The 22,157-nt window shown below is 51.5% G+C and overlaps 1 protein-coding gene and 1 non-coding gene across 8 annotated transcripts in view; both read right to left on the reverse strand.

Annotated features, from left to right (window-relative positions):
- Positions 1-794: 794 nt before the first annotated feature.
- Positions 795-22,157, reverse strand: part of Akt2 (AKT serine/threonine kinase 2) — a 50,995-nt gene continuing 29,632 nt past the window's right edge. For all 7 annotated transcript variants that reach the window (XM_037201035.1, XM_028855038.2, XM_028855039.2 and 4 more), the window contains 10 exons: positions 11,833-11,986; positions 11,315-11,446; positions 8,051-8,116; positions 7,070-7,138; positions 5,484-5,606; positions 4,026-4,154; positions 3,709-3,923; positions 3,167-3,254; positions 2,985-3,087; positions 795-2,126 (listed from right to left, as the gene is read on the reverse strand). In XM_037201035.1, the coding sequence (XP_037056930.1) occupies positions 2,047-2,126; positions 2,985-3,087; positions 3,167-3,254; positions 3,709-3,923; positions 4,026-4,154; positions 5,484-5,606; positions 7,070-7,138; positions 8,051-8,116; positions 11,315-11,446; positions 11,833-11,986 (1,159 nt within the window). In that variant the 3' untranslated portion in view covers positions 795-2,046. The remainder of the gene's footprint in view (positions 2,127-2,984; positions 3,088-3,166; positions 3,255-3,708; positions 3,924-4,025; positions 4,155-5,483; positions 5,607-7,069; positions 7,139-8,050; positions 8,117-11,314; positions 11,447-11,832; positions 11,987-22,157) is intronic.
- Positions 4,606-4,676, reverse strand: Trnaa-agc. The gene has a single exon. It is a non-coding gene; the product is annotated as a tRNA-Ala (tRNA).

The raw sequence follows: 22,157 nt of genomic DNA on the forward strand, positions 1-22,157 counted from the left end.
GAATAAAAGGCATTTTCCCCCTGTGCTAGAGAGGGAACCTAGAGTCTACACAGCTGTAACACCCCAGCAAAGGCTTCACCTACCCATACTTAAGATGGTCCCACAGCCACTACATGTCTGCTCTGACGTTGGGACAATGTGTTAGCTGGCCTCGGCTTTCCCACAGCCCTTTCAAGCCCAGATTTCCATGCCTGCCATGCCCCTGCTTCTAGTAAAATCTGGGTAAATTCATCTACACCAGACCCTCTGTGCAGCCTGCTCCCTGCATATGGGAAAGTGAGAAGCACCCCACTGAGCCCCAGACGGGGATCTTCATAAATGGTTGCTCAGTGGGGGGAGCCCTAGACCTGTGCAGCTGTTATCAAATGCTCGGGTCCCCGCTGGAGATGACCACAAGTGTTGTTAAGACATAGATTTTATGATGGCATTTGGGGACGTTAAGGCTTCCTGGTTTCACACAGGAAAGTGTTGTTCTAGGGCTCAGAGGTCCCTCCTACTGTCACACTACACACAGGCTTCCTGTTTGGAGCCACCTAGACACCAGCTGCCCCAAATCCGGCAGCTCCTAAGGGCCTGAACCCATCCCTTCCCGACCCAAACCACCCAGCCCCCTTTCCCCTCTCAATAGAGCCTCTCCCCTGCAGCCTGGACCCACCCCCCACTTCCCTACCTCCACCTCCACAGCTCCATGGGCCTCAGAACCGGGCAGGGCAGATGACGGGTGCTACCAGGTACACTGGTACTCCAGTACCCGAGTAGGGGGTGGCGGTTGCCTAAGAAACTGTGGACGGGGCCCTGGTTTGAAATGAGTGTCTTTATTGCTTGTACCGTACAAATACGAGGAGTAAGGGAAGGCCAGTGGGGATGGGAGAGAACTGTCAGATAAACACACACACACACATAAAAAGGAAAAAACAGACGACCCCCCATACCATCCCTGCTACCCCCACCCTTTTTGTGATCTGTCTAGTCTGAGGGGTGGGGTGGGAGAGTAAAACCAGGAAAACTCAATTCCAGACACCCAGAGATACTGAGGATGGGGAAACGTGGCCAGAACAGCAGGTGGATCCTCTCCACCTGCTGCAGCCCATGGGATCAAACGCTCAGGCTGGGGTTGAGGCCTGAGCACACTCACACGTGCTGAGACGCTCACTGCTAGAGCAGGGTGCACACCGGCACCCACAGCATCGACAGACTCACTCACACATTCACCTTAAGGCTCCACAACAGGGGCCTGGAGATGAGGTGGCCCCCACCCCAATGTGTACCAGAGACACCTGTCCCTATCTCTGTCCCCTCCCAGGCCCCAGTCAAGTCCAAGGGGCCCAATACTGTCTCGGTGTGAGATGTGTAACCGCCAAGGTTGGCTTCCCTCTGCCCCAGGCAGAAAATGGAGCCACCCAAAGGGACCGGGGCCCAGCAGGAGGCAAGGCTGGCTGCAAGGGAACCCTGGTAAGGCACGGGGCTGTGGACAGGAGGGCTGGCCCCCAAAATGTTCCTCCTGCTCTAACCAGAATCAAGAGAACAGCCTGGGAGGAAGAGGCAGGTTCAGGAGGTAGCTCCTGGTCCTGGTTCCCCCACCAAGATCGCTCAGCTTCCAAAGGCCTCTGCCTGTCCCTGGACATTATTGCTTTCCTGCCCCAGGTGAGGTGGCAGCAGATAAGACTGACTGCCCAGATGATAGCACAGAAGGCATCTGGGGTGCTGGGTGGGGGGTCATCAAGATGTGGCCTCTGCTGGCTTGTGCCCAAGCCCAGGCGACCCCACGGCTCCCCACTTCACCTTCTTGGAGGCTGGTGGTGATTTATAACCTCTCTCCATCCTCCCAACAGCCCATCCTTGGGCAGGTTCCCAGCACTCATCTGGGAACAGCGGGGAGGCCAGGAGAGGGTTGCCAGGACCGCTAAGTCTGGATAAGAACTGAAGAAGAAACTGGACATGGGGGGGGGGGGGACACAAACCAGAAGGCAAAATAAATTTTCTTTAAAAAGCCACCCAGGTAGTGGATGGCGGCCACGCTTGCGTCCTGTGGTGGCAGAGGTCTGCTCACTCCCGGATGCTGGCCGAGTAGGAGAACTGGGGGAAGTGCGTCTGCTGGTCCAGCTCCAGCGAGCCCAGGCTGTCATCTGTAGGGTTGGGTGGAGAGGCCGTGGAGATGAGGGAAGAGCAGTCTTGCCCACCTCCACCCCCCTGGAAAGGGCCACAGACAGGAGTGCGCTGGACCTACAGAAGAGCCTGGGCCAGCAGCGGTGGCCCACAGCACTAGCATCCAAGGAAAGCAACTTGCTTTTGGAGAGAGGACTAGCCACGACCTCCTCCCCAGGCTGGGTCTTCTGGATATTTTTCTCCCTCTCCTGGCCTGTTCCCACCCATACTCACCTGTGGTCAAGGGACTGTCGGTAGCCCTGGCACAATTCTGTCCCAGCACAGAACCCTTACACAGGTTCCCACGCCAAAGGTCTCCACTTTCCCAGGTGACCCCGAGTCTCCTACTTGAAGCCCATGTCCTCACCTCTTCCAGGCCCCGTCTGCCCACAGCCTGTCCCTTCACTCCAAGGTTCTCCCATGGTTGGTACCCACAAGCCACTTCTGCTAGGGATGCATCTTGGCCACCACACTGCCAGGCCACGTACCTCCTCTGCCTTCTAGCCCTGGGACCCTAGGAAAGCTCTGAGGGCTCTGGGCTGTCCCAGGACTAGGAGCTCCCTGAGTGCTCAGCCTTGGGGTGGCTTCAGATCAAGAAGACAGTCAACAGAGTGCTCTAGCCCCAAGACTAGGGCAGGCAGTCCCTGAACCCTGGAACACACTATAGTTCCTGAGGACTCTTACAGCAACAGCAGGCCCTGTAAGCAGATCCCTGGGCAAAGTGGCCAGACCCAATAATGCCAGCCAACCAGGGTCCTCCTGGCAAGCGGGACCCAGGGCAGACCCCACCTCTCAGCCATCTAGCCAGGCCCAGGGGCAGTGGGGTCCCAGACACTCACAGCGGTCCGGGGGTGTGATTGTGATGGACTGGGCAGTGAACTCATCGTCGAAGTACCTTGTGTCCACTTCAGAAGTGACCTGAGGTTTGAAGGGTGGCAGGAGCTGTGGAGAGGAGGCTGGGGTCAGCACTGCCAGGTCACCTGTGTGCAGGGGGATCCCTAGGGCAGGCAAGAGTGCTCACCTTTCTCTGTACCACATCCTGCCAGTTGATGCTGAGGAAGAACCTGTGCTCCATGACCTCCTTCGCATCACTGGGACCCCCGCCGAGCCTGGGCAGAGACAAACATCACCTACCACCCAGCACCCAGCCCCACAATGGCAGGTTCTGGGAGCCAGGCTCAAGGCACAGGCATATATGATCCAGGGTCCAGGGCCCCTGTGCAGCCTTGGACGATGCTGTTCTGCCACAAACCACTTTTCAGATGGGACCTAAGCCTGGAGAGCTCACAGCTTGGATCAAAGGTAGGGAGAAGGCAATCTGGGCCCAGGGAGCCACATACTGGCCTCATCTCAACCCACAAAGAGGTGACAGGGTAGCAGGGCATGCTTAGAGGGCAGATGGCCACACACCGGCTCAGCCACATACAGTCCTGTGACCTCAGGCATGCTGTACTCCTGTGTCCCCACACAAGGGGCAGGGAAGGGCAAGGCAGGCTGGTGTGTGGAAATGCCTACTGTGGGCCACTGGGGCTGTTCAGGGGACCACACACTGCCAGGCCACACCTCTGCTTAGGGTCCTTCTTCAGCAGTCCAGCCAGCAGGGACTTGGCCTCTGGCCCAAGTGTTCGTGGGAAGCGGATCTCCTCCATGAGGATGAGCTCGAAGAGGCGCTCATGATCCTGGTTGTAGAAGGGCAGGCGGCCGCACATCATCTCGTACATGACCACACCCAGCCCCCACCAGTCCACTGCACGTCCATAGTCATTGTCCTCCAGCACCTGGAGGACAGTAAGAGGCCAGGCAAGAGGAGCTAGAGTGGCTCCACCCTCAGGCTCCCTCCGCCCTTGGCCTGCACGCTCCCACGCCCCAGCCCCAGCCACCTCAGGTGCCAAGTACTCCGGGGTACCACAGAAGGTTTTCATGGTGGCCCCGTCACTGATGCCCTCTTTGCACAAGCCAAAGTCAGTGATCTTGATATGGCCATCTTTGTCCAGCATGAGGTTTTCCAGCTGTTTAAAAAAAAAAAAGCCAATATATGAGGGTCAAATCCTCCCAGGGTTTTCCTCTAGGTCAGCGGTTCTCACCTTTGCACAAGGGTCGCCTAAGACCATCGGAAAACACAGATATTTACATTACAATTCATAACCATAGCAAAATTACAGTTATGAAATTGCAACGAAAATAATTTTATGGTCAGGGTCACCACAACATGAGGAACTGGATTAAAGGGTCGCAGCATCAGGAAGGGTGAGAACCATGACTGTAGAAGCAGTGGTTTGGGGTGGCAAACTATCACACTAGGGATTCCTAGGGGACAAGACAGCCATATAGCACATGCACTGTGGGTGTCAGTTTCTTTTCTTTTTGAAACATGGTCTCCTGTGTAGCCCTGGCTGTCTCCACTAGACTTAAAGGCATGTGCCGCCATGCCCGGCCTGGACTTTAGTTTCTTTCTTTTTTTTGGATCTGAGGATCAAACCCAGGGCCTTGTGCTTGCTAGGCAAATGCTCTACCACTGAGCTAAATCCCCAACCCCATGGACTTTAGTTTCTTAAGGCTCAATGTGAAGGTCACTATGTTCTCAGAATTTGGTAAATTTTTGGAGACAGGATCCCTCTGTAGCTCAAGTTAGCTTTAACATAAAGCAATCCTGCCTTAGCCTGTATTAAAATTACAGGCATAAGCCCAGATTTTTTTTAAGTTATAAAACACATACCGGAAGAGAGTATGCATAGCACATGACACCTCAGTAAGGCCCTGCCATCCGCAGGTCCGGCTCCAGCAGAACCCGGAGCCCAGGAATGGACCACTCTTGTTACTTGCTCTTCTCAGGACGGCCTACTGTGCTGGTGTGTGCACTCCACACCCAGCAGACACTCTACCACCAAGCTTCACCCCAAGTCCACTGGAAAGGTCTGTCCATCTGCTCCGGCCCCTCCCCTCAGTGCTGGCCCATGGGATGCAACCACAGCCACTGTGGAGCTTGCTCTGCTACCTAGTTTACCTGGAAAACGCCACAGCACATGGTGTCCATTTTCTGGCAGCAGGTGCTGTAGGCCGCATGAACAGTGTGCTCTGAGTGTGTGCACACCTTCCCAGGTAAAGACATTCCCTGTTTCTGGTATGCACCAGGCAAGGGCAGATGGCTGGCAAGTAGTTTTGGCCTCACTACCAAGTCATGCTCAGGATGCTGCCAACCCACAACCCCATCAGCAGCCTGGAGTCTCACAGGTCTTCACTGTGGAAATGTCTGGAGTGTGTGCCATGGGCCAGCCTGGACCTACTGTGCACTTCCACTCCCACCCCACCCGACACTTGTCCCTAGGCCATCTGCTCACCTTGATGTCACGGTACACCACATCCCTTGAGTGCAAATACTCAAGAGCTGATACGATCTCTGCACCGTAAAATCGGGCCCGATCCTCCGTGAAAACTCGCTCCCGAGAGAGGTGGAAGAACAGCTGTGGAAGGAGGCGAGCGAGGCCTTAGCCCTGGCCCCCCACCCCATGGCATGCCCCAGAGGCGAGGCCTTAGCCCTGCCCCCCCCCACCCCATGGCATGCCCCAGAGGTGAGGCCTTAGCCCTGCCCCCCCCACCCCATGGCATGCCCCAGAGGCGAGGCCTTAGCCCTGGCCCCCCCCATGGCATGCCCCAGAGGCGAGGCCTTAGCCCTGCCCCCCCCATGGCATGCCCCAGAACACATGGGCTCCAGCAAGAAGGACCAAGTAAGAAAAGAACAAGAAAGAAAAGGATGAAGGATGTAAACCAACACCGTGGGGCTCGCCCATAGCCTCAGCACTAGGAGGCTAAGCAGCAGAGTAGGAATTCAAGGCCATCCTTGGCCACAGGGTTTGTTTGAGACTAGCCTGGGTTACACAAGACTCTAGATAGATAGATAGATAGATAGATAGATAGATAGATAGATAGATAGATAGATAGATAGATAGAAGATAGATAGAGATAGAGAGATATAGATGATAGATGGATAGATAGATAGATGATAGATAGGATAGACAGATAGATAGATAGATAGGGATAGAGAGATATAGATGATAGATGGATAGATGATAGATAGGATAGACAGTTAGATAGATAGATAGATAGATAGATAGATAGATAGAGATAGAGAGATATAGATGATAGATGGATAGATAGATGATAGATAGGATAGACAGATAGATAGATAGATAGATAGGGATAGAGAGATATAGATGATAGATGGATAGATGATAGATAGGATAGACAGATAGATAGATAGATAGATAGATAGATAGATAGATAGATATGATAGAGAGGACAGACAGACAGACAGACGGACAGACAGACGGAGGGAGGGAGGGAGGGAGGTAGAAAGAGGAGCATCAAGAATTCAACATCAGGCTTAGTGACACAATGAGAATGAGTTTGAGACCAGCCTGGGCTGTCTGAATGAGATTTTACCAGTAAATAAGCAGACAGGTACATTAATCCATTGGTGATTGCTAAGCAAGCGGGCAGGGGCTGAAGAGTGAGGAGTGACCAGTGAGTGACGACACCAGGGCAAGTGAGACAGCGTGAGGGACAAGTGGCGGAGGGTGTCAAAGGTGAGGCCAGAAGCCACCAGCCACCAGTGAGTGACCTGCTGAGCGGGACAGCTGGGCAGTCACCTGACATGGCACAGCCTCAGGTGGCTTTCCTGGCACTGGCAGTCTCCACCCACAGCCCTGCCCCTGGCTTTGAACACTGCCCAGCAACACAGCAGCAATGTCACCTGGGCGAGCCTCTCACTGCACCTCCCAGCCTGCCCCATCTTCAAATGGAGCAGGGTAGAGCTTGCCTCTCTCCACAAGACGCATGCGTGCATGCGCGCGCGCGCCCCCATCTCACCCAAGTCTTCCTCGCTTCCCTTACTCCCACCGTCCAGTGGCCAGGCGGCAGAGCTCACCTCGCCCCCGTTGGCGTACTCCATCACAAAGCACAGGCGGTCATGGGTCTGGAAGGCATACTTCAGGGCCTGTGAAGGGAACCAGAACGCTGGCACAGAAGGAACCTGGACCGGCACACTCTGCCCTGCTTGGGTCATAGGAGTTCAAATCCCAGACATGTCCAGAGGAGAAAACTACGCTCTGACCATGAGCTATCTCTCCTCAGCTCTCTCCTTGTCACACACGGAGCTGTGCTCTCTATCACAGGGACTCTTGTTCACTGTGGCTCAGAGTGACAATGGACCGGGCACCAACTCCAAAGGCAAGACAGACAGACAAGCTGTCAGTGCACAGTGGTTCTCAGACTGTACTCTTTTTTTTTTTTTTTTTTGGTTTTTTTCGAGACAGGGTTTCTCTGTGTAGCTTTGCGCCTTTCCTGGAGCTCACTCGGTAGCCCAGGCTGGCCTCGAACTCACAGCGATCCACCTGGCTCTGCCTCCCGAGTGCTGGGATTAAAGGCGTGCGCCACCAACGCCCGGCAACTCAGACTGTACTCTTAACGAGCCCTACCAAGGGTTCCTCACCAATCCCTGCCAGTCCCTCTGCTCACAGAAACCATCAACTCCAAGGTTCTGTCATCAAATCTCATGTGAACAAGTACCGTCCTTCACAGGGCAGCATCCTCAACCCAGTCTACTGAACTGACAGGAACTTCACGGGAACACGGCCTCAAAGCTGCTTTCCACATCTACTCGGCCAGGGTCAACAGACACACTACGATAGCACGTTTGTGTCTACGGTATCTTCCCACTTGGGCCAGCTGGGCTGGGCACCCCTCACTCCCAAACATGGCTGTCATGCGGCCACCACCCAGTGTCCTGATGCTCCACCAGTCTGGGAGGCCAGGGACGCTCTGCCTGGCCAACTGGCCCTACACCTAAGCTGTGCTTATAGTAGCAAGGCTTTAGCTCTTTCCAAGGGTTGGCAGGGAGGGAACTCACAGTAAGGAAGGGATGCCTGGTGTTCTGCAGGACCCGGCTCTCGGTGACGGTGTGGGCGACTTCATCCTGCGGACAGACAGTGCAGATGAGCGGCAGGGCAGAACAGGGCTCCTCAGGCCCTGACCAAAGGGCAGCCTAGACAAGGGTGATCTCCAAGCAGCAACAAGATGAGCAGTTGATAAACACACTTCACAATGTAAACACTGGGCGAGCAGCACCTGAACTCAGGCCACCGTTAACATCCACTGTAGCTTGACCCTTCAGTAACCCCAAAGGCCCGTGTGTGCTGGAGGCTTGGTTCCCACCTACTGTACTCTTGGGAAGTGGGAGACCATGGAGACATAAAGCCTAATGGGAGGAAACTAGGTCTCTGTGGGCACGCCCTGGAAAGTGATATGGGAACGTAGACCTCTTCCTTTCTTACTTCCCAGCCCCCTCTGCCATGTGCTTCTATAATGATGTACAATGTCTCCGCAGGCCTAAAGCTACAGAATACTGCAGCCATAAACTGAAAGGTGTGAAGAGCCAGACCCTTCCGTCCTCACAGTCTACCTCAGCCTGTCGCAGTGACGCAGCACTAACATGTAGCCCAAAAGGGAGATGAAGCACACAGTATGTGATCTTGCTCCCACCCCCCAGGTACCACACCAGTGTGGGAAACCAGCTTTAGAGAAGGAGCTGGTGAAGGCTCTAGATCTAAGAAGTACTCCTCAGGGTGAGGTCTGGTACCAGCAGCATCAACCTCCCAGGACACTGCATCACAAGCTTAAGTTTGGTGTGTGCCCAAGGAAGGGCAGGACTACAGGAAAGCTCCCAGATGCCTCCTTTTGCTACTTCAACAACCTGGGCAAGGGCATACACTCAGGAGATGCTGGAAATCTCAGACCATTTCTGGTCATCACAAGTGGAGGTTGCTAGCAGCCTCTGCATGCACAGCTGGGGATGTGCCTCGAAACCTCCTGTACTGCAGCACAGTGCAGCCCCCTCTTCGGGATGACGTGGGCCACAACAGTGCTGAAGCTGACAAGCCTGCCCAGGTCAACGTTACTGAGAATCTGTAAGAGGCTTTGTTTCTTCTTGCAGGGGACCCAAGTTCAATTCCCAGCACCCATGTTAATCCACTCATAATAGCCTGCAACTCCAACTCCAGGGGACCTGCCACACTCTTCAGGCCTCCACAGTCAACTGCACTCATGTGCACACACTCTCCCCATGAACACATACAAGCAATCTTAAAAAAAACCAAAAACTTAAAATATACACAGGTGAAATGGTGTGGCTAGAATATATCTGAAAATACTCTAGACTCAAAAAAGAAAAGATGATGATGATGATGATGATGATGGGCTGCAAAGATGGCTCAGTGGTTAAAAATGCTTGCTGCTCTTCCAGAGGACCCAAGTTCAATTCCCAGCACCCACATGGCTGCTCACAACTTAACTCTAGTTCCAGGAGATCCAATGCCCCTTTTAGCCTCCTTGGGTACTGCATATATGGTGCACAAACATACATGCAGGCAAAAACACCAATACAAATTTAAAAAACAAAAGGGAAGGAAACAAAAAGAAGTCTATAGAGGCACAAGGTCCATGCTACACCTATCTTATAGATAGCAACAGAGAAAGCAGAGCTGTTAAGCACACAGGCTTGTCTCAATGGGAGGGATGTGAACACTTGTTTTCCATCCAGAAGGCTAGGAATGGATGTGTTAATAACCTGGTGAGCTTTGCTAATCTGTAAAGGCAGGCCTCCCCCAAACCCCTTTATCCTGAGCATTGTTTCTCAGTCAATAGACCAATCCATCCTTATGAAAGAGGTCCCATGTACTTTGCGAAAGTGTCTTGCTATTAAGTTTATCACGAACCCTTTCTCCCACTGGATGTGGTAGCTCACTCAGGAGGCTTGGACAGATAGATCCCTAACTTCAAGGTCAGCCTGGTCTACAGAGTAAGTTCCAGGACAGCCAGGGCTACACAGAGATGCTATATGAAACAAAACAAAACAAAAAAATCTCTCCTCCCTTAGACCCTTATCCTGAGCATTGTTTCTCAGCCAATAGAACACATTCTTTTGGAAAAGGTCAAAGGTATTTTGCAAAAGACATGTACTTTGCAAAGGAGTTTTGATATAGTCAGGCCTTAGGCTTTGTTGTGTTAACTGTCATGAGGAAACCTTTTCCAAAGTTGTACTGTGTTTAAGTATGTCAAAAACAAACCGCCCAGAAGTTTGAACCAGCCAGGCTAAGTTGTGCTGAATCAGGTCTCCTCCTTGCCTCTCGTGGTTCGTTCCCCTGCTGGTCGTACCATGTGCAGGGATCGCAGCACATAAAATGAGGGCACAGCCAATGAAAGAAGGCTCAATCCTGGTCACTGCTCAACAATCATAACCACAAAGATGCTCTATTTTTCTTCTTTAAAAGTTTCAGCCAAGCGTGGTGGCTCATGCCTTTAACTCCAGCACACGGAAGGCAAAGGCAGATCTCTGAGTTCAAGGCCAGCCTGGTCTACAGAGTGAGTTCAGGACAGCCGGGGCTACAGAGAACCCTGTCTCAGAAGGCAAAACAACAGAGAACTGCTGTGGCTGTGGTCAGACCCAGGGACTGCACTAGTCCAGCAAGCTCCCGCCCCTGAGCTCCACCTCCCTACCACCCTTCCTGATGCAGCTTCTAAACAGCACCTGCTGAGGGCGGCCCAGGCCTCCAGGGGCTCAGGCCTTTCTCATCAGCCATCCAGCCATCCTATGAGGTTGGGACAGGATGCAGGAGGAAAGTAAGTACACAGCATCGGATGGCAGGGGCAAATGTCCCAACCCCAAAAGAGCTCCCAAGCTCCCAAGGACACAGGGGTATGGTTCAGGAGCACAGAGCTTACAGGACTCCATCCTCAGCATTCCTCCCCCCTCTTAAGGTGCAGACCCGGAATGGGGCCTTGCATATGTCCGTCAAGAGCCCTACTACTGAGCCCTTCCCATCATTACAGGCCACTGTGATGACCTGAGCACTAGGCCCCAGCAGAAGCAGCTTGATGGGCCAAGAAATTGGTTTTCCTGAGAACAGGAGGCTGCATGATAATAAACCTAACGTTAACCAATCGGCTCTCCCTCTGTGTTCCGCTTCCTTGCTGCTGTTGCCTTCTGAACGCTACTGCTCTGTCCCGGCCTGGTGGGAGCACTCTATTGAGAGCCTGGTGGGAGCACTCTGTCCTGGCAATGTTATCGTTGGACACTCCCGATGAAGTCTCCCTGCCCCAGCCCTCAGTGGCCCACCTTGGCAATGATGACCTCCTTCCTCAGGATCTTCATGGCGTAATAGCGGCCAGTGGCCTTCTCCCGCACTAAGATGACTTTGCCGAAGGTGCCCTTACCAAGGAGTTTGAGATAATCGAAGTCATTCATGGTCTGTGAATAGAGAGAACACACAGCCTTTGGTGTTTGGCACTCAGCCCATGGGATGAAATTTTAATAAGAGGAAACCCAAAGGGCTTCGTGCGGGGCTGGGGCATGAGGGGTAGATGGTAACTGCATGCTGAAGCTGCAGACAGGCAGGCCTATGCTCTCCCAGCATGAGCCTTCCAACATCCCCAATAGATTCAGATCAGTTTGCCCTGGCACTGCCTCTCACCCCATGGCACAGGGCAGCCCCCAACAGCATCCACAACCAGAAACGACCCCACAGTGGGAAGCCCTGAAGCCCTTACTGGAGCCCTGCATACTGTGTGTGTGGAAACCCAGGCAGGCAGGGCTGCTGCAGCCCCAGCCCCTGGCCACCTGCCACCAGCACTTACCACTTTGGCCCGGGCCTTGTTGACAGCCACCTCCATCATCTCAGATGTGGAAGAGTCACTGGGGGAGCCACACTTGTAGTCCATGGCATCCTCCCCTGGGCCCCGCTGCTTCAGGCTGTTGGCCACCATCTGGATAGCCCGCATCCACTCTTCCCTGTAGGAAACACATACAAGTCCTGAGAACGCCTCCCTGCCCGGCCACAGCACACTGCCCACAAAGGGTAAGCAGATGACCACACCCTTTTCAGCACTTGGTGAGATCCAAGGCGGGCAGAACCGATGCGTCTTGACTAAAGCTGCACAGGCTCAGGCTGCAGAGAGGGCATCAGTGGCATCAAGACAGATCTGCCACCTTCTGAGGTGTGCTGGCCTGGAGGAACCTTGAAGTCAGGTAGCAGTGAGATGATCAAAGGAGGGAGAACACTTTGTCTGAGGCCCTTGGGACTACAAAGTCATCCTGAGCCTTCGGGAGGGACAACCAGCACTACCTTCAAGTGCTTCAGAGCAAGTGAAAAGCTCAGGCTTACAGGCTACTGATGCTCTGTGAAGAGGAAGCAGAAGGAAAAGGAAGCCTCAGGAGCTAAAGGAGCCAAAGATCTTATGAGGCAAGAGCTGGCCAGTGGGACCCGCAGGTGCCCAGCCCTCCAGGCACATACAGGAGAAGCTGGTAGAAAAGAAGTCAGTCCCTCAGATGGGGGCTGGCTAGAGGACAGTAAGCTGGTGCTGGAATGCCTAAGTTAGGGCTGCTGTCCTGATCTTTGCCAACCCTTCTTTTTGTGAGGCAGTACAAATGACCAGAGATCACATGCAGACACACCGCTGTATAATACTCAGTTGTCCACATCCTTCATTTCCGACCTAGCAACACAGCAATTTTAGAGGCCTGAACCTCTGTGTACTTTGCTCATGTCTAGAAAAGGGCCTGTGAACAGTGGGATACAAAGCTCACTAAAACAAGAGTGTTCACTGAGGGCAGGCAGCTCGACCACAGCCAAGAGTCCGGAAGAGGCTGAGAGCTTCATGACATCCCCCCCAGCTATCCTGTAGAAGCCCTGCCACTCTGCTGTTCCATGGGTGCCAGGGAGAGCCACAGCCGTCCCCATGAGTCCCAGAGTGCACACTGATCCATGCTTGGACACAGGTCTTACAGCAAGCAACTTGTCTTGATCCAACTGGGCACTGTCATTTCTTGGTGTGATCTATAACAATAGCATATCTTCCAGAAGGTGGCATCTTAGCAACAAGAGCAAGTCAGCAAGCAGTACTTCATACAGGGCATGAGCGTGTATGTGGTGAGACACTCTGCAGCTCAAAGACCGACCGACACAGGTCTGCACAGACTTGGGATGATCTAAACACCCTACAAGAAGAAAAACAGTAGCACACAGAAGCGTGGAGTTCTGTGCTCAGAGTTAGATACTGCTCTCCTCACACGAGGCTCAGAAGGCACAAACACTCCTGCAACAGTTGGGGGGAGGGGCGTGCCTCTGGAGCCCTGGTTGTCCCCAGGAAGGGGAACTGGGAAGCAGGGGACCAGGAGACAGTCTCTAATAAATGTAGAATACCTGCTTCCCTCCCCACATCACAGAAGAGAAAACAGACTCAGGGAATGTGGTTGAGTGGCAGAGTACTTGTCCAGCATAGCCAAGGCATGGGCTCCTTCCTAGCACAGACAACAGGACCAGCACAAGAAAAACCCAGCAAGTGTGCTCTGAGCCTGGTCATTGACCTGTGGCCTTCCCCAGGGCTGCTGGACAAGGAAGTCCTGCTCAGCTCCAGGTCTGCTGAAGCAAGCAGACACAAAGACTAGAGTTCCTGTCAGCGTCTGGAGGGATCTGCCTTCTCAAACTGGCCTGTTACCTGTGAGAGAGATGTGTGGACTGCACACTATTGTAGCAGGAATCTTAAAAGTTCTTATTAATAAAATCAAACCTGAGGCCAGTTATTGGGGTCCATGCTGGTAGATCAGAGAGACAGAACAAACCACAGCTATATCACCTTGCCAGTTCCTCAGCTGGTCCTGTTTCCTCAGACTGGAAGCTTCTGTGTTCTCATCCCAAAGGCTCTCAGCTGAACTGCTGCTGGTTAGCCTGAAGCTTAACCAGCCACATGCTTAACCAGCCAAAATCTTCTAGTTTCTGGTTCTCACGCCTTATATATCTTTCTGCTTTCTACCACCACTCCCTGGGATTAAAGGCTGGCTTTCTGGGATTAAAGGCGTGTGTCACCATGCTTGGCTATTTCCAATGTGGCCTTGAACTCACAGAGATCCAGAGGGATTTCTATCTCTGGAATGCTAGGATTAAAGGTGTGAGTGCCACCATTTTCTAGCCTTTGTATCTAGTGGCTGTCTGTTCTCTGACCCCAGATAAATTTATTAGAATACACAATACCACCACATTTCCTCTCTTTTTGTCTAAAATTAAAGAAAGCTTATAACTAATACAAGAAAAACTATCTTCAATAAGTATATGCAATATACAGTCAAGATTACATTAACAATGTCTAGTCCATTAACATTTGACAGATCCAGACAAAAAAACTCCATTATATATATTAACAATGTCCAGTCCAGTAACATCTGATAAACTCAGACCAAAAAATTTTCATTACTTATCTTATTTAAAGCAAGTAGTTCCTTTTTAAAAGTAGATTCCATAATCTCCCTTTTTATCTTATCACACTATGCTCTGTGAGACAGGTGCACGAACAAGTGTTGGCACATGGCTGCTCCCCACCCAAACCCCACAAGGCAGAATCTGACGCCTGCTCTTTTTTTTTTTTTTTGAGATGGAGTCTTTCGATGGAGCCTAGAACTCTTGTTTGTTTGTTTTCTGTTTGTTTTTTGAGACAGAGTTTCTCTGTGTAAGAGTCCAGACAGGCTGTCCTGGAACTCACTCTGTAGACCAGGCTGGCCTTCAACTCAGAGATCACCTGCCTCTGCCTCTGGAGTGTTGGGATTAAAGATGTGTGCTACCAACTGGCTGAGCCTAGAACTTCTGATCATCTGGCCCGAGCCCTTCAATACTGAGATAGACACAATACACACCTTCTCCCACTTTCATGGGGCATGCTTCTAGCACCTTCTAGTTTGGGTGCTTGGTGGGTATAAACAGTCTAGGTGGCCACAAGTTCCATGGCCCCAGAGCCTCTACACAGTGAGGCTGGTGTACACCCAGGCAGGGCAGTACTAGCCTCTTCCCTCTGAGTGGATGCCTCCAGTCAGCATTTCTCATTGGTTTTAACCTGTACCCGCCTTGGATAAGTCAGAGCCTAAAACCCAATCCCTATATTAATATTCTTGTTTTCCAAAACACAGAACGGGGGTGTGTGTGTGTGGGGGGAAACACAGGACAATGACACATGCTGTGATCTGCTTTATGTGACCATAGCTGTTTACTTATGTTTTAAAGTGCTGACTTTAAACTAGCAAGATGGCTCAGGGGTAAAGGCTCCCGCTCCCAGGCTGACTTCAAAGCAGGACTCACACAGTGGATGGAGAGAGCGGACTCCCATAAGCTGTCCTCTGATATCCACACATGTATTACGGTGTGTGCTTGTAAATGGAATTTCTAAGAAGTAGGTCTATGTCAGGCGGTGGTGGCCCATGCCTTTAATTCCAGCACTCAGGAGACAGAGGCACTCAGCTCTCTGTGAGTTCAAGACCTGGTCTACAGAGCAAGTTCCGGGACAGCCTGGGCTGTTACACAGAGAAACCCTGTCTCAAAAAAAAAAAAAAAAAAAAAAAAGTCAGGTTTATTTTGTTTTGTTTTTTGTTTGTTTGTGTTTTTTAGTTTTGGGGTTTTTTTTTGTTGTTGTTGTTGTTGGTGGTGGTTGTTTTTTGAGACAGGGTTTCTTTGTGTAGCTTTGGAGCCTGTTCTGGAACTTACTCTGTAGACCAGGCTGGCTAGAACTCACAGAGATCTTCCTGCCTCTGCCTCCTGAGTGCTGGGATTAAAGGTGTGTGCCACCACTGCCCAGCCTTATTTTTTTATTTTTTCGAGACAGGGGTTTCTCCGTGTAGTTTTGGAGCCTGTCCTGGATCTCACTCTGCAGACCAGGCTGGCCTTGAACTCACAGAGATCTGCCTGCCTCTGTCTTCCGAGTGCTGGGATTAAAGGTGTGCACCACCATGCCTGGCTAAAATATTTTAAAACACTATTTAGTATTATGATAGTGGACTGAAAATCACAGATCTAAGAGGTATGAATATAAAAAAGTCTTTCATACACAGAGACCTGAGACTCACATGGCAAAAACAGGCTGCAGATTAAGATACACAGTGAGATGACTGCCCTCGTTGACAGGAGGAGAGCACCACTCAAAGGGCCGTCCGTCCCTTTGAGACTGTGAGGACAGAGTGCAGAGCTACACCGGCAGGGTCAGCAGCTCTGCTGTCCATGTTCACTCCAGCCTCTTACTCCCCACCTACGGACAGAGCTGCTGAGCTGGCGGCTCCAGCCCAGAAGACACTAGCCTGCTTGAAGGTAATGAAGACACGGGGGAGGGGGCCTGAGCCAGACCATCCACCTGGCTAGAGCACCGGAGCATGTACCAGGAGGCAGCGGTGGTAACAGGCTCTCCCACCTCCTGACCAGCCACCAATTGGCTTCCAACTGGACCAAAGTTGCAAGGTTGCAGCACTCAAAATTCTAGAGAAAAAGTGAGGGCCTTGGTCCAGGACACTCCTCAAGGGTTTGCAACATGGTGTCTGGGGCAGAGGGAGCTGCCACCCAAAGCTGGCACTTTTCAGTGCCTTCCCTTTCCCCAAAGAAGGCCCAGGGAAACCAAGGCCTTCCAGTCAAAAGACAGCACTAGAGAGACAGCAGCCATATTAGCTGTTCCACAGTCACAAGCCACACCTGGCGGGTGAGTGTCACACGGCCACTCCTTCCTGTGCCAGGGACCCGAATGTCCACCCAGACAGAAGCTGATGACGGCCCAGGAGGATGAAAGAAGGATTATACTCCCTTAAGAATGTTCACAGACCAAGGGACATCGTTCTCGGAGTCCTGGAGTAAAGCAAAAGACACTTCCCCTGGGAAGCTGTGAATGAAGCAACTTTCCAGAAGAGCTGCCCACTAAATACCACTACTGCCACCTCCCACTGTGGAGATATCCACGGTCACACTCGGTGTAAAGGAGCCCTTGGCTCCCATCAGCCTAGGTGTCTTATCTTATTCTACACATGAGGAGGCTGACATTTGCTCACTCACACGGCCAGCAGGCTGAGGGGACAACACAGAGACGCAAACCAGACACTCCTGCCTTGCCCAGGAGCACATCTCCCATCTACAGTACTTTTCTGAATCTCTGCATCATTCACCTGGGTTCCAAAGCCAGGGAAGGAACATCTGAGAAGCTATGCTTACTCAAGCAACACTGGACAGAGCTCAGGCCAGCACACTGCACTGGCTGGCGAGTTGGGAGCCAGACTTGGGTCTCCATTCGGCTGCTTACTAGCCATGTGGCTCTCAATAGGCCACCTCCTCCAGACATCTGTCTCCTTCAGATGCTGCACGTCCCACTGTGATTGAGAACGGACTCAGGAATAAAGATCACACCGACCCAGTACACTGCTGAACATTTCCATCAAGACCAGGACCAAACTCTGTGAAGGGGTAGGGGGTTCATTTTCAGGTTTTTCTAGCCATGTGCTTAATCCACTCTGCCGTGCGGGAGCAAGAGTACCACCGACGACTCATACACAGGTGACTGGCCTCGCTCCACTCGAACTGGATGTGGCACATCAGCAAGCAGGCTGCAGCTGTCAACCCTACTGAAGCCATGACTTCTGGCTTATAGGATAAACAGAGACACGGGAGAACAAAGGAAGTAAGAAGAACACAAGGGGTCAACAAAGCATCCAGCTTGTCTTGTCAAGAATATCAGTGTCTTGAGGGGAAAAAAGAAAGACAAGAACTAGATTAGAGTAAGCCAGAGACACAGGACGTCCCTAGAGTGAGTCCAGCTTTAAAAACAGCATTGTCAGGGCTGAACAGATGGCTTGGCGGGTGAAGTACTTGCTCTGTAAGCACAAGACCTGAGTACAGATCCCAGCACTGCCATAAAAAGCCAGGCATCTGTAACCCAGGCCATGGGACAGAAGTGGGAAGCCTGGGGCTTGCTGGCCAGCCAGTCTAGCAGAAACAGCAAGCTCCAGGTTCAGTGAGAGACCTTGTCTTAGAAAGTGGAGGACAATAGAAGTGGGCACTCTATACCGGAGTGTGTATCTGTGCACATGCATGTACTGGAACACACACACACACACAAACACAGAAGAAAACTAAGAAAACTCAGTTATGCACAGATATGCAGAGGGTTAATACATATATATTACAGGTTAAGTTCTGTGGAAGTTTAAATGTAATTGACCCCCATGAGCTCAGAGGGAGGTGTCCTGCTGAAGGAAGTGTGTCAATGTGGGGGATGGGCTTTGAAGTCTCTTTTGCTTGAGCTTCACTCAGTGACAAAAACATTTCCTGTTGCCTGCAAGATTTAGGACTCTCAGTCTACTTCCTGTTGCCTTCTGATCAAGATGTAGCCAGCAACATACCTGCCTGCACGCTGCCATGCTCCCCGCCGTGACAACAATGGACTGAACCTCTGAACTGTAAGCGAGACCCCAATTAAATGTTTTTCTTTTATGAGAGTTGCATCGGTCATGGTGTCTCTTCAAGCAGTAGAAACCGTAACTAAGACAGTATTCCTTACCCAAAACACTCGGGACCAGAATGCATCTATCTTGGAGCTCTTTGGATTCTGGAATGTTCACACAGACATTACTGTCTGGTCAAGCACCTCCCATTGCAGAGTCAGCCACTGTCCTACTCTGTGTAAAGGAGCCCATTAGCCTCCCATCAGCCGGGGCAACTGAATCGTATTCTACACGTGGGGAGAATGAGAAACACAGAGGCCATTCCAAAATCTGCAACATTCTGAGCATCATGAGGACACAAAGTTCTCAATTGTGGAGCACTCTGGATTTCCGATTAGGGATGATCATCCTGCACCATCCCCTCCAGCATGATGGTGGCATCCTGGATTTGGAAGAGAAGTACACACACACACACACACACACACACACACACACACACACGCACGCACGCATGCACGCACACGCACACACACACACACACACACACGAATGAAAAAAAACCAACAAAAAAACAAAACCAGCCAGAAGTGTGTGGCAAGCAGGCAAAAGCTGAGCTGCAGAGTCTAGGTAAGGACCCAGGTGTTCACTCTAAACTTCTCTGCATCAAAATAAGCCTGTGCTGGGCACGGCGGTGTCTGTCAGTCCAAAGGAAGCTCTGTTTCCTCAACGTACGAAGGTCAGAAGGGACAAACAGCTATTTGCAGTGTCTGTTAGCATACCCGAACACGCTGACCTCCAGGCTCCCTCAGCACCACACGCACCTGTTACACATTTCACAGCCCATGCTGGCAGCCTAGCTCTCTCACCTCCTTCCTACTGGAAACGCCCTCCAGCTCAAGGGCTTCCTCCCCAGAACTCCTCAGTCTCCTAAACCCTGCTATTGTAGCTGCTCTCTAACTCCCTCACTCTCTCCCCCCTCCACCTTGCTGTCCCTGTCTCCATGTGTGCCCCCCTCTCATGTGCATCCGTCGTCACCCCTCCCCTGTTCTAGACTCTTCCAGATACCACTGGCTGTTCTCTCTCTAATATCTACAATAAAAACCTTCCCTTTTTACAGGTGGTGCACTCCTTTAATCCCAGCACCCAGCACTCAGGAGGCAGAGGCAAGTGGATCTCTGTGAGTTTAACTTGTTCTACATAGTAAGATCCTGTCTCCAGAGAGAGAGAGAGACAGAGAGAGAGACAGACAGACAGAGAGACAGAGACAGACAGAGACAGAGACAGAGAGAGAAGGAAAAAGAAAAGAAAGGAAGGAAGAGAACAAAGGAACCTGGCAGAACTGGAAGAATGGCTGCTAGGTCCCAGCTGTCTGGGGCAGGCAGGCAGAGAGAGAAACACCCTGAAGCCCAGCAGTGGGACTCAGAACATCTGGGCAGCAGCATCTACCCAGCAGTGCTTCCTGTAGACTTCCTACAGTCCCCACATGCACACTCAGGCCAGTCAGCAAGCTTGGGCCTATGTGAACCAGGCAGCGAGGACAGCATCAGCCCTCTCCAGAGTGGAGGAGCTGCCCTTTTGCTCTGTCTCTGTCTCTACCTCCCTTTGGAATCTAGAACTTGGTCTCCAGGGCAGGGCCAACCCAGAAACCTTCTCTCCATCAGCAGAGGGTTCTAAGGAAATAAAAAATAAGAAGCCAACCTTCCTCCTGGCCTTAGCATGCCCTCATCTTAGCATAGGACTCTCGGCTATTGAGGACAAGCAGTCTTGTAAAAAGCAGAAAGACCGATCTCACTGGCCAGTGGCTGATGCCCTCTCCCAGGCCTAGCCGCTGGGTGCCAGGTACTGCTGCCCCAAGGCTTCCTGTTTATCATCCTCCGAATCTCTTAACAACCCTGTGACAAACCCCAGTTTATTAAGCGCCTGCCAAGCCCTGTAGGGATCTCCACTGAGGGCCAAAGCTCTGGCTGGGCTGCCAGCTTTGAGCGCCTCTACTTCCCCTCTTCCAAACAGGCGGGCAGTCCCTTGATACTCTGTTGACACAGAACTCCTTGAGGTCCCTGGGACACATGAGCTGTTTAACCTCCAGGTCTCTGCATATTCTGGTCGGTCCATTTCCCTAGACTGTTCTCTTGCCTATCCCCAGAGCCACACTCATAACCACCCTTCAAAACTCACCGAACACCCATGAACTGGCATCTGTTAGCCTAGGTCTGCTTTTGCTAGCTTCCATATTTGGTCCCCAGTTTTCAACTGAGTAACACCTCAGCTGGTCTGAGTTGACAAATCTGTTCCCTGTGGTGAGGCAAGTATATTTTTAACTTGGGGAGATATGCAACAATAATTACAGTATAGACTGTGGTAGCATCTTGTGATATTGTTTTTACAAAGGCTCTAGAACAGCACTGTCCAAGAGGGCAGCTATTAGCTACACCCACAGCTACTAAAATCAATTGAAAGTTATTGAAGTCACCAGTTTTGCTGGTACACACCTGTAATCTAAACACTTGGGAGGCAGAGGCAGAAGAATCAAAAGTTGGTTACACTAGTCTTGGTTACACATCAATTCAAGGCCAAGCTGGGCTACACAAGTTCCCATTTTAAAAAGAAAAAGAAAAGGTAAAAAAAAAGCCAACATTCCATTTCTCCACTCCTACACCTGAAATGCTCAGTAGGCACCCACAGCTGGGCTCTTGCCCTGGGGTGTACATGAAGTGAGTGGTCCAGGACAGCCTGCTTCAGAGTTCCCACGGGTACAGCAGAAGCTCTGCCCCATGGAGGAGCAAGAGGAGTGCTCCTCAAAGCAAAGTACGAGAGGACCGAGTGGGAGGAAGAAGACTGACCACACTAGGAGGAGCTGTCTACTACAGATAGATATGAGAACAGAAGCCCAGCTCCTCCAGGGAGAGAGAAACCACTGAACACAGAGTTCAGAAAAAGAAACTCCTCAAGGGCAAACTCACCACAGACAAAGAAAACCTAATCCTGCTCAGACGGCTTGGAATCCAAGCGTTTGACAACACAAGGTTATGGGGACATTTTTAGACATCGCCTGACAGAAATGCGTACTCCTGTAAGCCTCAGTCTTACCCCTAAGAACGCATCCTGTGGATTGGAATTGAATCCATGTGAACAAAGAGACACACGTGATGTTTCACAGCACCACGGCCTGTAATGAGCTAAAGGCTGGAAACACACCACCCTAGAACTTTCTAAATAAACTCGGGGACACCCGTGTGTGGCTGCCACAAAAAAAAAAAAAGAAAGAAAGAAAGAAAGAGAGAGAGAGAGAGAGAGAGAGAGAGAGAGAGAGAGAAAGAAAAAGAAAGAAAGAAAGAAAGAAAGAGAAAGAAAAGAAAGAAAGAAAGAAAGAAAGAAGAAAGAAAGAAAGAAAGAAAGAAAGAAAGAAAGAAAGAAAGAAAGAAAGAAAGAAAGAAAGAAAGAAAGAAAGAGAGAGAGAAAGAAAGAAGAACACAGTGGGAGCCAGAGCCACTCCAGACAGTTCGAAAGGCTCCCAAGGCATACAGTTCAGCCAAAGGAGTAAGTTCACAGTGGCGCGATGCAGCCTCTGGGCCACAGGGCGCACCGTCTCTACTTGCTCTTCAAGGCCACAAAGAAACTGCAAGTTGCAGGGTTGGGAGTCACACAGATAAGGTAGCCACCGTTACTCGGGCTGGCCTGGATCTCATTCTCTAGCCTAGGGAGGCCTAGAGCTGCATTTCCCCTGCCT

Source organism: Peromyscus leucopus, chromosome 1, assembly GCF_004664715.2.
Source record: "Peromyscus leucopus breed LL Stock chromosome 1, UCI_PerLeu_2.1, whole genome shotgun sequence".
In the NCBI taxonomy this organism is placed as follows: Eukaryota; Metazoa; Chordata; class Mammalia; order Rodentia; family Cricetidae; genus Peromyscus; species Peromyscus leucopus.